The sequence below is a fragment of the Dermacentor albipictus genome, chromosome 3, assembly GCF_038994185.2.
Source record: "Dermacentor albipictus isolate Rhodes 1998 colony chromosome 3, USDA_Dalb.pri_finalv2, whole genome shotgun sequence".
Taxonomy (NCBI): Eukaryota; Metazoa; Arthropoda; class Arachnida; order Ixodida; family Ixodidae; genus Dermacentor; species Dermacentor albipictus.
The window spans coordinates 1986005-2000016 of record NC_091823.1 but is presented as its reverse complement, the minus strand read 5'-3'; the positions used below and the strand labels follow the sequence as shown (position 1 = coordinate 2000016).

The window sequence follows — 14012 nt, the reverse complement described above, 5'->3', positions numbered from 1 at the left end:
TCCTCATAGATTTTGCTGTCAGCACTCACTGAAAACACCACACGGGAGCTCTCCTGGACATTTCTGTAAGTACTTTCGAAACGAGAGAAGTTTTTTACTGTCTAAATAATAATCTTGGGCAAACTGAAAGCACAGATTCGTTTACAGACGCTATTTCTTTACCGAACACGTACAGTGAACGCCACTGTGCGCGGTCACCGCGATGGAGTCTCCCGAACCGGCTTCTTGCGTGAAAGGTAGGTAAACGCTGAGAGCAAACTATGTGAAATATGTTCTTATAGTGTTTGTATAACTAAATGGAGCCTAATAGAATGAAGCCTCAATGCAGCGATCGCACAGCTTCGCAGCGACCGACTGCACGTCTGCATGCTTGTCCGCGGCACTGTTTCGCTTTCGCCGCGTGCGCGTTTTTGCACCGTGCCATGAGCTTTAGGCCGCAGAATATGAGCATTTGAGAGTATACAAGCAATCATTGTGGCGTGGGCGCTATCAGAGCTGTTCAAAAATAATTTCATTGTAGAGACTTCGACGCCTACAGGGACTGTGATGTGCCGTCGCGACGATTTAATCTTTTTTTTTTTTCTAAATTCTTGGACATTTCAATATTAGTTCTTGCGTTGCGTCGCACTATATGTTTATCAGTGTTCTCAGCGTGCGATTTCCCGCTGCTTCTTTTTTTGTAATCCAGTGCATTAATCCATAACACAAACATGACCATATGCCATGCTTTTTTTTAATGTGCGTCTTACCGCTCCCTTTCCCCTCCAGTGAATGTGCCAGTAATATAGCATCGACAAGTTCATAGACCAAGCCGTCATGACATTAGTCGGCCAGCAGACTTGGGTGAGCGTCTCATTGCGCGTTTTTCGAACATCGCAGACCCGGCGCCGAATCTTCTTCGCGTCTGTGCTTGCTGCATACCCGACTTGTGGCCGATGACTGTTTGCCGATTTTATGTTTCGTGAGCCAAGCTTCACGCAGCTTCTTGTCCTACGGCTACGTATGAATAAGGCTGACACCGGGCTCCGTTGCATACGTCCAGCACTGCGGCACCGAGCAGTAGCCTACCATGTTGCGCGCCTTCAAAGGCAGTCACTACCTATTGTAGTGCTTTGAATCATCGTAAAGGAGACACTCGAAGCAGGAAAATCTTGCCACTAAATGAGGACTGCAGCGTACGAGGGAACTTAAACTCGCGTTTTCCGCTCGCTTCGGCACTCCCGAAGCAGCCGATGCGGCCGCTATGTCCACGTGCTTTCTAATAGCACGTCACGCCGACGGTGGCAGCAGTTTTTCCAGTGGTGCAGCTCGAGGCCAGTACACGCTGTTTTTTCTGCCCCAAATAACACAGGGTGCTGCACTGATAACTTGTGATAAGCGCATGTGCACATCTTCTGTCAGACTGTAAAGCCGAGACCATACGTACGCTTGCAGACGCGCGCTAGCTCGCGTCCGCGTGCTAGCTCGCATCCGCGCGCCTAGCGCCTGCCGCGCCTCGCGAGTAATGGTGGTTTGCATCCACAAAGACGCGCGACAGCGCGCGCTCACTGGGCTCACTCACAAACGCCTCGGCAGGCGCCGCTTCGTACTTTGTTACTGACAGCGTTTCAAGATGCTTCGATATTTATAAACGTAATTCTTATATTTTTATATCTGTTAGATCAGTGCAAAAAGGAAGGAAGAACCACATTCTTGCAAGATATAAATCTGCTTCACTGAGAGTTGAACGCTCCGCGCCGTAGCTGCGTAGCCAGGTGCGCCGACGCGAGGCAACCCAAGCGCGTGATAACAGAGAGGAGCTGTTCCCCGAGATCACGCCGCGTTTCGACGCGTATGAGCCATGCCGCACCATGTGCGCATGCGTGGGCGCGTGAACGCGAGTTTGTGCGCGTCCGCAAGCGTACGTGTGGTCTGGGCTTTAGGCTCTGCAACCAATACAAATGCGGCATCATGGCAAATACGGGTCACGTCGCAACTAAAAAAAAAATTTTGAAGTTTTAACTACTAATTTTAGCGGCAACATTTCATTTGCAAAATGGAAGGCCGACATTCATATCTTGCCTAACAACTTCACAAAAATCGTCGTAGGTACTATGGCCCGCAGTATTTTGGTTGTGGGCAGCCCTGAACGAAAACGAAAATTAAATTGTGTCCGAGTGACGCTGATCTCTCCACCACCTGCCTCCCTGCTGCGCGGGCGCCAATGTTATGACAATTACAAGTTGTCCTCATTCTGATCAATAAAGTCCTGTTTTTATTTGCTGCTATACGGACAAACGTGATTATCCGAGTTGCGGTGCCACCAAAAGATTGGGAACAGAATAGAGCACGCTTCAAGTCGATTCTTGGTGTCACCATTAAAAAAAAGAAGACCGCGATGAAGCTCGTGCCAGCGATACCTGTTGGTCTACACTCGCAATAGAGAGGGTTGAGGGATCAACCTCACTGGTCCACTATTTCTTATTTCTTTTGCTCCTGCCATACTGGGCGCCGCCCGTAGTGCCAAAGTACTGTAGGTTGTAGCATTCAAAACGATTTTGTTTAAGAAGCTTTTGTTGAGTTAATAATATGACTTTGAGTCCTCAATTATGGAACTGAAGTGCTTCCTCTATAAGTGCTAATTGAGGGATTATTAAGGATATGGTTATTAATTATCTGCCATATTTTTCACGCTACCGAATTCTTAGTAATCACAAAGACACATAACATAGAATATCAGAAAATATCCTTAAAAAACTCACGTTTTTTTGTAAAATTCTGCGCAGTTGACACAGACACTGTACTTGTGACATGAAGTGATCAACTGCAACAGTTTTCTTAAACTTTCGAGGGTAAGAAGGAAAGCATGAAACATAATGGCAGGTTTTGCAGCAGCTTCTCAGAGCAAGCGGGAGAGGGGAAGTAAAGGCGAGCTGAACATCGCGGCGCCCGCGACTATATACAGCCTGTCGAGTCATACACTGCCAAACTCTTTGGTTGCACCGAGTCTGAAGACGATCCAGAGAATCCCATTTGCGACTTTTGACGGCCACACTTATGCAACGTCGCTCTCATAGAACGCTTCGGCGTAAACGTGAGAGCCAGGCACGCTCGTTGAATGCACTCTTGCTGCTGTCTTTGTTCGTCTTCGCTGCGCGTTCTGAACGAAAGAGGGACCCAAGAGCCTCAATGCCTTACAACGCCTTACTGTATGTTTAGCGACTCCTGCTCCCAGCATGAACGCACGGCATGAGCGCACCCCACATGGAACGTTCCGCTAAGGCGAATAGATTAGCAAACATTTTGTGAATTAAATATTTTAGCCCACACATTCGTGCAAGTATTTCGTGGGGTGTTGTGTGGGGATGCGCGACTCTCGCGCATCCCCTGATATGTTGTTTTTCCACATGGCACGTCTCCTGTTCTCCGGCTTCGCCGCGTGGCCTGCGTGATGCTCGCGGCGGTCGATGTGGTTCGGGTGCAGTGCGAGAGATGGCGCGAGTGTTGCGCTGCTAACGCCGCCTCACGGCAGGGTTACTTGGGGCCGAAGGGCAGAACGGGCTGGCTTTTCCCGGCGGGTCGGCGCATGGCGTGGACGTCCCGCGCGCGCACGGCGACCGACGCTTCTGCGAGACCGCCTCGCGTGGCCGCCTTCGAACGCACGACCGTTGGCGTGACCGAACACGCGAACGACCAGGCGTTGGGATCCACCATGGGGCGAGCATATTCGCTCGTTTTCTGGTCGCGGTGAGTTGGACTTCTAGATTTGTCGCGCGCCCATCGGCATGTTTTGTGGATAGCGACTCGGCTAGCAGGCATTGATCTATGAAAGGTGCAATAAATGCCCTTGTGATTGTTTGCACTACTGTGTTGTCGTTCCTTTGTCCCAAGAGCACGGAGTAGAACACCACAGTTGATAGAGCTGTAGCCGACAATTCTTCGGTGCAAAGCATTGCGTACATGAGCTCGGGCTACTGGATACCGGAGCATTCTTTGCCATTTGCGCTCAGTCAAGCCGGCAGAAAGAGGGGCGTCTTCAGGCGTATGACAACTCCCCCCCCCCCCCCCGCTCTGGCCCCTTGCACCCGGGGCCCACGGCCCCTCCTGTTGCTACGCCACTGCCTGCACCACAATCCTACGGTCCCCTTCGCCCGCCCGTATCCCCTCCAGCCTGTCCAGTGGTGCAGCATGCACGACCTCAGCGCCATTGGCGCACGAAAGACAATCGTCCAATTTGTTTTTTTGTGGCCATGCTGGACACGTGGCACGTCACTGTCACCTACTTACACCATAAGTCCCCAACAATGTGCATCCATAAGCGCCACATTTCCAACAACGCCGCAACTATTTAGACACCTTTGAATCTCCTCCTGCTGTTGAGACCGCATTCTCCACTCGCCATTCACCTTCTCCTTGCTGCCACTCCCTTTCCCCCATGCACAAACGGCAGAGCCCTCTGATTCAGGAAAACTAAAAATCGCAGTTCAGGAGGTGAGAACTGCGGTGTCAGCAAAATGTATAAGGTCTCACACTTCCCCAAGAAACATTACTGAAGTCACGCAACAGGGAGGCAGGTGGCGTTTTCCGTTTTTCTAATATGGTGGGGAGATCAGCGTCACTCAGACACAATTTAATTTTCGTTTTCGTTCAGGGCTGCCCACAGCCAAAATACTGCGGGCCGTAGTACCTACGTCGATTTTTGTGAAGATATTTTTGTCGCAAGATATGAATGTCAGCCTTCAATTTTGCAAATGAAATGTTGCTGCTAAAATTGGTAGTTAAAACTTTATATATATATTTTTTTTTGTCGCTAGCACTTGTCGACACCGGTGCTGCACTTTCAACGATAGATGCCTGTATTTGCCGCAAGATAGGAAAAGTGACGACGACACTTTCTGGACTGTCCCTCCGACTGCCAACTCGCAGTACATCAAGCCATTTGGCGCCTGCACCACTCGTGTCTTCATTCAGGAGGTCCTTTATATCATAGAATTCATCGCGTTGCTATCATGTTCACACGACGTCATATTAGGTTGCGACTTTCTTTCCACACATCATGCGATCATTGACTGCGCCTGCATCGAAATCAAGCAGTTTCAGTTTTAGACCAGTATTATCACTGGCTACAAGGACCCTTGTCGAAAATCGCCATTTCAGAAGACACCGTTATACCTGCCTGGTCTTCCACTTTTGTCAGTATCTCTCAAGACACTGTAGATGATGGCACAGTGCCCTTCGTTCCGTCTTAACTCTTAGCTCACTGCCATTTACTGTCTTCGAGTTCAAAACTGGCGCCTCTGTCATGTGCATGTCAAACCCATTGGCCGAACCAATTACTTTACCCCGCTGTGAAAGCCTTGGGAGAACAGAGCCACAGCCCTCTTCTTCAATATTTGACACGATGGACGACTCCGCTTATGTTGCCGCTCTCGTGGCATTGCCTCCTCAGTCACTGCCGCGTTCTTTTAAGCCAGCTTTTGCCAGTGACCTTACGACGATGCAGCGTGGTGGACTTCTTCACTTGCTCTAAGGCTTCTCTTCCTCTTTTGACTGCCAAGCAACATCACTCGGCAACACAATGACTGTTTCGCACACTATCGACACTGAGAGCCATGCACCCATCTGATAGCATCCCTACCAAGTATCAGCGACTGAAAGACACATTATCAATGACCAGGTGAACAATATGCTCAAACGCAGTGTCATCCAGCCTTCTAGTAGTCTCTGGGCACCACCAGTCATCCTAGCTAAAAAAAAAAGATGGCACCATATGATTTTGTGTGGATTATCGAAGGCTTAACAAGATTACCTGAAAGGATGTATACCCGTTACCACGTATCGACGACACACTTGACTGTTTGCAAGAAGTGGAGCTTTTTTCTTCCTTAGATCTCCACTCTGGCTAATGGCAGGTGCCCATGGCTGAAGCTGACTGTTCTAAAGCCACGTTTGTAACACCAGATGGCTTGTTTGAATTCACGGTAAAGCCGTTGTCGTCGATGTCAACGTCATTTTGGGCGGAGAATGTCCCAGGATTACGCAAACTAGGAACCGTAACGTATGTTGTGGTTGGTGCCGCAGGTGTAGATGGTGACGTGGTGGTTCCATCAGAAGCCATGGCTGTGAAGATGACGGTGCGGCTGCTTCGGACACCGTGGCGAGGACGGGGAACGTTCCACCTCTACTATAATGTTACGCGAAAGACAAGTCAGTAAGACGAGCAACTATTTTCAGGTTATATTTACAACAGCAATTGCAGCGCTAACCGGTTAGATTCACAGTGTGAGCCCCGTTCGTTCTTCCTCCTCTTTTCTCGAGTGATGGCGCCCACGCGCCTCGTTCAAACAATCAAATACCACACGCCTGTAGCAATACTGCCGTACTTAGTTACTAAAAAAGGATTATCGACTTTGGGTTGCTTGAGGCACTTCAACAAAAATTGGCTAACCTCGAGTTGCCAAGTGCCACGTTCACTAACAATAGCCCTCAAAGGGATAAGCAATTTGTGCATTTTCTTTTCACTAAAGAACACAGCAAGTGAGTAATTTTTGCTTACATGACAATGAGTCCGTGCGCCAGTGTGTGGGGAGCACGCGCCTCCATTTCCTCCCGCGTACCCGAGGCGACCCGTTCGCACGTGGCGATGGGTCGTGCCGGCGTAGACAGGGGAGAGAGGCACTACGCGCGTACTCCCCTTCTCCTACGCGGCTCACGGGAAAGGGAAACGTATCCGGCGGGCGAGGAGGACTTTTCCTCGCAACAAGGTAAAAAGGCATAAAAGCGCGCGACCGAGGGAGACTCCCTCTCTTGGGACGCCGACGCCTTGGACTGCCTGGACAGCACCTGCCGCATCCCGTGAGTGACCTCGTTTGTCTGACCCACCCAGACAACGAGGCAAGCCTTTTACTACTTTTACTGAGAGGACGTCCCTCTGCGAGTGTTTGATATTGCTAGTAGCAATAAACGTTGTTACCGTTGACACCGCTGTTTGCCTTATTCGTCCGAACCCGGCGTAGCCACGATTCCCGCGCTACGGGTTGGGAGTACCACGGAGCGACTGCGTGGGGCTAGATCCGGAGCTCACCTTCAGCCCTAGCCGCACGCAGAGTGGAACCCCCACAAGTGATATCAACAGTCTCAGATGTAAACATTGTGCATATGAGGCATGTGCGAGCCAGGGGCGCAGTCTTGTAATGGTGAGGAAAGAGAACCTTTACAAGATTGCACTACTTCAGGTTTTGTAAGTACTGTAGATGCGTACCAATAGCTGCTGACATGTCAAGAAACGATCCTTGCCACTCATTCCAAGTTACTGCATTTGTCAAGGTTTGCGCTGAAATTGATGCAATCTATAAAATGCCAAGGCCATTTCTATGGGCACAGCATATTCTATTTTTCTAATTTCAAGGGCTCTTTATTATGAAGGAAAAAGAATGTCTGCATTAATTCTAAGTTACTTTAAATGTAGTTCCTGATCATTTCTCAACGTTCTCCTCCCCTTTTTCATTGACACCTCATTGATTAGGCAAGTTTATAAAGTTACTAATTAAATGCATTCATGCACAATGAATGAGAAATACTTACAGTGACTACTATGAACAACACCCACAAACATACAGTGAACACCATTCTTGTAATGCCCTCTGTCATTTTTTAAATTCTTGGTTACATTCAGTTGGGATAGCAGAATACTACAGAATAAATGGGAAGCTATTGCCTGAATCATTGCATGTTTGGCAGTACTGTATTCCAGACCACTTGCCAAAAAAAGATAATAAATAAGCTGATACTTTTGAAAGGTATAAAGGGGAAACTATGTTCGCTGTGTAATGAAGAAGAGGAGGGCAGCTGAAGGGCAAACAGGATAGCCAATACAGTGTGCGAGACAGTGCGAGACCTGAACCAGTGCTCTTCGCTGTGGTCCTTAATTCACGGCCCACGTCCAATAAACCTCTTTTCAAGTGGTGGAGGTGCTGGGGTCTCCACAACGCCTGCACCCTGGAACTCCGATCCCAGATGCTACTGTTTACCATGCAAGCCAATGCAGCCTCCAGATGTCACCCCCGCTGTGTTCAGTGGCAAAGACAACCACAACCTCGAGGACTGGGTAACATAGTACGAGAGGGTGAGCATGCACAATCAATGGGATGATATCACGAAGTTGAACAAAGTAATCTTTTACCTCTCGGACGTGGCAAACTTATGGTATCAGAACCACGAAACGGACTTTCATACCTGGTCCAATTTCAAAGCGTCGTTCTTGGAGATTTTCAGCTGGCCTGCCATCCGGAATCTTTGCACCAAACAATGTTTGCACACTCAGGCGCAACATCCTGGTGTGACATTTATGACTTATATTGACGATGTTGTTGACCTGTGTAAGCATGTCAACGCTTCAATGACAGAGGCTGCTAAAATTTAGCACGTAATCAAGGGTATCAATGATGACATCTTTCAGATGCTTCTCACGAAGTCCCCTCTCACAACGGCTGAAGTTGTCACACTGCGCCAGAGTTATGATGAATTTCAAAAGCAACGAGCTATGGCTCCGTGTCCATAGCTCCGTGAACAATGCGATGAGCCACTCCCGGGGCTGGCAGTCGTCTCTGAGCACTCATCCCTCTTCACACAAATCAAAACGTTTGTGCATGAAGAGGTCGCTTCTTTGCCTCCTATGCTCCATCAGGCAATTCAAGAGCAGATTGCTGAGGCCCTACCAGCTCCGAAAAGTGACAACATCTTTTAGTGGGCTTTCCCTGCACATAGCAAATAGAGAACCCGTTCAGCCGTTAGCGAGCTTGCACTACCCGTGTCATTATTGAGTGCATTCACTAAATCGTTAAATTCATCGTCCTTGCATCCTACTCTCACGATATCACACTTGGCTGAGACTTGGCTGAGACACTGAACTAGTGGCTTCTAGTCATATCATGAATGCTGTGGTCTGAAATTTGTGCAGCTTTTCACTCAAACCTGCAACGCACCCATGTTGGTGCCTTCAAGACTTACGAACACCTTTGGCATCTATATTACTGGCATGCAATGTACACCTTTGTTCGCCAGTTTATTTGTGCCTGCCCTGAATTTCAGCGAAAAAAAAAATGAAACAAAAAAACTCATCCTACAACTAGTTCTTTACAGCTGCTTCTGTGCCCTGCCCGTCCATTCGACCGTGTTGGCATGGATCTCTACAGACCCCTGTCATTCACTACTGCAGGCATTCACTACCGTCGACTGCTGCTCTACTCACTGCCATAGCAAAGGATGTCGAATCCTTCCTTCTTAACCAGCTTATTCTTCGTCATGGCCTTCCACGCAAATGCCTAAGCAATTGTGGGCATGTCTTTATATCTAACGTGGTTAATGCCCTGCTTCATCAGTGCCATATTGTCCATCACACCAGCCCGGCCTACCATCCTCAGACAAATGGCCCCATTGAGTGGTTAAATTGGACTTTGGGAGATATGCTTGTAACTCAGGTTGCATCCAATCAGGCAAACTGGGACCTGGTCCTCTCCTCTGCTGCTTATGTCTACAACACTGCTACACAGGTCACAAGCGGTACTTCTCCATTCTTCCTATTGTACGGTAGCCAGCTGTGTCATACTATAGACACTATACTGCCGTACAACCTCGGCACCTCCAAGTATGTGCCCATTTCCAAAGCTGCCCAATATGCTGAAGAATGTCGTCAACTGGCCAGGCGTTTCACTACAACTGACCAGCAGCGCCAGAAACATATCCTGGTCTGTCTTCCAAACTGCTACCTAAGTATGACGGGTTCTACCGCATGGTCGAGTGAACATCTCCTTTTAACTATGTCACCGAGCCCCTTACTCTGCCTGCCGACATCCGCCACCGTGGATGTGATATCGTTCCCATGGAGTGCCTCAAGTCCTACTTCGACCATCCTGTGCCCACCTCTTAATTGCCAGGATGGCTCATGCCTATTCCGTGGGGGCAATCGTAATGAATAAGAGGAGGACAGTCAAAGCGCAAGCAGGATCGCCAACGCAGTGCACGATACAGTGCTCGAGCTGAACCAGTGCTCCTCACTGTATTCTGGATTTACGGCCCACATCCAATAAACCTCTTTTCAACTAGCTTTCCGATCAGCACTGCTGACCAATATATTGCCCAAGCTCAATTATTCAGGGTGCCCCATGAAGCAAATGTAAAACAAGGGTCAATATTTCGAGGCCGAAGGATGCTTCATTAAAATTCCCAGACTCAATCTGTGCAAGTCGTGTTGTGAACATTGTTGCTGCAAACACCATTTGTCATTTGCGTATTCTCCAACTTTTTATGACTGCCATTTGGCCACTAATGTTGGCTAAAACCAAAATTTTACATTCTCAGCCTGTGTTCTGCAGCACCATAATTCTGGCTTAGCGTGGTGCGTGCAGAAAAAGGAGCACACGGAGCCAAGTTTGAGTGACAATTACGGCTGCCATTGGACATTCCTCATCAAGAAGTTTCATGAAAGCAAGCAGGTTGTTTGCCAGTGTACAGCACTAACATCGTGATAACTGGACTTGGTGCATGCGTGAAATATATCGGAATGTCACATGCATGGTGTTTGCCATTAAAGGGCGCCTACCAGTTCTGGCCATATTGAGCTGGCATGCGCAGTACATACAATGCGCACTAACAACTGTGTCTCCTAAGTATTACGTCGTTACGCACCATGGAGAAAGCTGAAATTCCAAACCAAATACCAGTTGCCCTTCCCATCGCAAGCCCTGTGCTCCCAGCCGGAGAGGTGACATATGTGCGCAAGTGTGCCTACGTAAATGTCTGTGCTGTGACATCGCTCATAATGATACAAGACATCCGAGAATTATTCAAGGCAACATCTGTTATTTGTGTAATCGGTTGCTTCAATAGGCAAATTAAAGTTTAGGGAAATATTAAAACACACAAACCGAATGTCTGCATGTTTTTGTTTTACTTCGTACTGTAGCAAGAGAGATGTAGTTTTGTTTTGTCTACTTGTTCCCACATCATTCAGTCACATGCACAGACAGAGAAACTAGACCATTTTCTACCGTGTTCTAGTGCACAATCACGCTCTGGGATCTGCTTGCATCTGCCTCAGTATTTGTACAGCACTGACTTATACCACTAGTCAGGCGTTCTGAGGAGTGTTCATGCAATTCAAAATGAGAATAGAAGCGAGGGGTTAGTAAAATGCACAGCAAATAAAATATCTTCGAAAAAAATTGCAAATCGAGTCGGGCATTCTCAAATACGAATAAAAAGGAGATGAAAAGGAGATCCCAAGGGAAGGGAAGCGTAGCAGGGGGCGGCAGAAAGTTAGGTGGGCGGATGATATTAAGAAGTTTGCAGGGACGGCGTGGCCACAATTAGTACATGACCGGGGTTATTGGAGAAATATGGGAGAGGCCTTTGCCCTGCAGTGGGCGTAACCAGGCTGATGATGATGATGATGATGCATGCAGAAGCAAATATTTTCGAATATGAGCTATTTTTATCAACTGATAGCAAGCTCGTTGGTATGAGGTCCGAACTTTGTCAGAAGTGAGATTCTCTCTCAATCGCTGGTGTGCCGACCTCAACTGTCCTGACATACTTTCAGCCCGCGCACAACACCTCAGTGCTACGTTTCATTGCTTTGAAGAGTCTATCTTGGTCTGAATCAGGAACACTTGCACCTGGGCGTCAGACAACACTGTTTCTTGAGCTCATGCTCCTTGAAAGAAGTGGCGGCACACTCCCTTTCCCGTTCATTCATCAATGCATAGGTCCTTTCTGTTCTTGTCCTCCTTCCGCCACTCGTTCGCCCCATGGGCCATTTGAAACATCATCTTAGTCAGTTTCACAATCTACGTCCGATTTTTCGAACTCCCTAGGGGCCGCGAAAACGTCCAAAAAATCGGCCAGTTGGAAAAAATAAATGCATGCCATTTACTGCCCTTAAGGGCTTAAACCGCGAAAGGCACATTCGAAAACACCTTGTAGGCCTGTCAGTACACGTATTAGGCTTATCGGTGCTCGTGCTGTGACAGGAAATACCGCGTGCACGCGTTTATAATTAAAGAATACGAACTGTGTCCCGTGGCAATAGCCCCTCCCCGCCCTTGTTATGCTTCGCTGCAATACTTGTGCGTGTGCTTCACCAAGTAACATTTCTGTATGAAGGCGAAGCTGACTTTCGGGAACCTTCATTTTGCAATGCACCGTGCTTTCCAAACTTCTAAGCCAATCGCGAGGACCAAAAAGGCGGAGTCCGTGCCACTGCTGACAGCAACAGATTCTTTCAATAAAAAACACGGCATCCAACGGCAAGAAGCTTCATAGCGAACGTCAAAGCAGCTAGGCCTAGCGTTGCCGCAGTGGTGGCTACGGCTGCCGGCGGATCTGCGTGCGAGAGCGCCGGTTCGAGGCAGCGAGGTAATCAAAATGGCAGCGGTGGTGGCTTTGATTAATGCCGTTTCGGACCTGCGGCCACGGCAAAACGCCCGGAAAATAGGACGGCGAAGAGTTCTTGCGGCCGAAATTTCAGACGTTCTCATACATTGACTCTATGGGGTACGTGACGGTGCCGCAAAGCCGTCCAAATTATTGGGAAACCGGAAAGTCGGCCGTCGACTGTACACTGGCAACTCCTCCAGAAGACGACAGGCCGTCAAAGACGATTCATTACGATTCCTGTCTGTTACTTGAGCTAGCATTACCGTGACTTGCGACCCTATCAATAAAATCACGGCTAAGTTTCCCGGATAGAGGCACAAATTCCCTGAGTTTTCCCTGACTTTTTCCAGACTATTGAAAATCCCTGAGAATTCCCGGTTTTCCAGGTTGGTAGACACCCTGCATCAGCCAACACAAGGCTGTGAGGTTGCCACTGGGGACACACAGCTCGCAATATTTAGCGACTTTTGAAATTTGAGATGAGTGTTTCGGATCAGGTTGGCGAAAAATGGCGCAGCATTTCCATCCTTGACCCTATAACAGAGATCCCTTACCTGAGGCCTGAAGCGACTCTTCTCCACGGCCAACACAGTGACGCGTGCCTCCGCTGCTAAAGGTGGGCTGCCAGAGTCATAGGCCCTCACACGTAGATCATGGCGCGACTGTGGGGGAAGTGGCCGGGCAAGTCGTAACTCGTGGCCCTCTATGTGAAAAAACGTTGGCTCCTCGCCCTGTGGTCCTTCAAGCTGAAGCCGGAATGGAGGCCCGTGGACTGATGAGTCGGCATCACTGAGCGAGAAGTGCAGCACAGTCCAGCCAGCTTGCCGGCCCTCATGAACCACAGCTGTGTAGTTGCTCTGGTCAAAGCGTGGCGGATGATCATTGATGTCCAGTACCTCTATGTGCACCAGTGCTTGAGCCGACAGTGGAGGTGTGCCTCCATCCCAGCATTCCACTTCCAGTACATACCTGCTCACCTGCATTCAATCCTCAACATCTTAGAACATCATCTCTTACTTAGGGTGTCTTAGTTACACCCACCATAAACTGAAACATCAATGAGTCAGAATAACCTAGAGAGTATCAGACTCGAGAACATGGTCTTGAAGCCACTGCAAATTCACTGACTAGCAGAGCACCAAAGCTGCACCATGCTCTCTCATGATCACAAGTAAAAAGTGTAAGTGGCCCAATTCGCATTTCCAATGCATACTGGGGTATCTCATCCAACACCTAGAGTGTAAAAAGCTGCCAGCATTCCGCACTGCCCAGCTTTTTCTTGCCTCAGGTACCTTGCAGGCACCACGACTAGAGCTCACCCTGTAAAGCTATGGTAAAGCACAGCTTATAGCAGCACTTACACTGGCTAGATGCTTGAGTATGAATTGCAAACTCTTCATTACTATCCATTCATGCTGTAACATGCAAATAGCCTGTCTGCAAGCCTAACTCAAGTAGTACAAGAGTGTCCCAAAAAGTAATGGAAAATTGGCTGTATTTACTGAAACAAAAATACCAGGCACTGAAAACTCTGTTGCGTGAAAGACACACCTTGCAGAGCTTTGACTCCATACTACAGGTGGCAGAATGTGTTCAAT

The 14012-nt window shown here is 48.4% G+C and overlaps 2 protein-coding genes across 3 annotated transcripts in view; both read right to left on the bottom strand.

Moving 5' to 3' along the window:
- LOC135919943 (fat-like cadherin-related tumor suppressor homolog) overlaps nt 1-14012 on the bottom strand; it is a 375972-nt gene that overhangs the window by 90720 nt on the left and 271240 nt on the right. For both annotated transcript variants that reach the window (XM_065453965.2, XM_065453966.2), the window contains exon 26: nt 12969-13391. In XM_065453965.2, the coding sequence (XP_065310037.2) occupies nt 12969-13391 (423 nt within the window). The remainder of the gene's footprint in view (nt 1-12968; nt 13392-14012) is intronic.
- rept (RuvB-like helicase 2 rept) overlaps nt 1-14012 on the bottom strand; it is a 206377-nt gene that overhangs the window by 177975 nt on the left and 14390 nt on the right. The gene's annotated exons all lie outside the window — the stretch shown is intronic.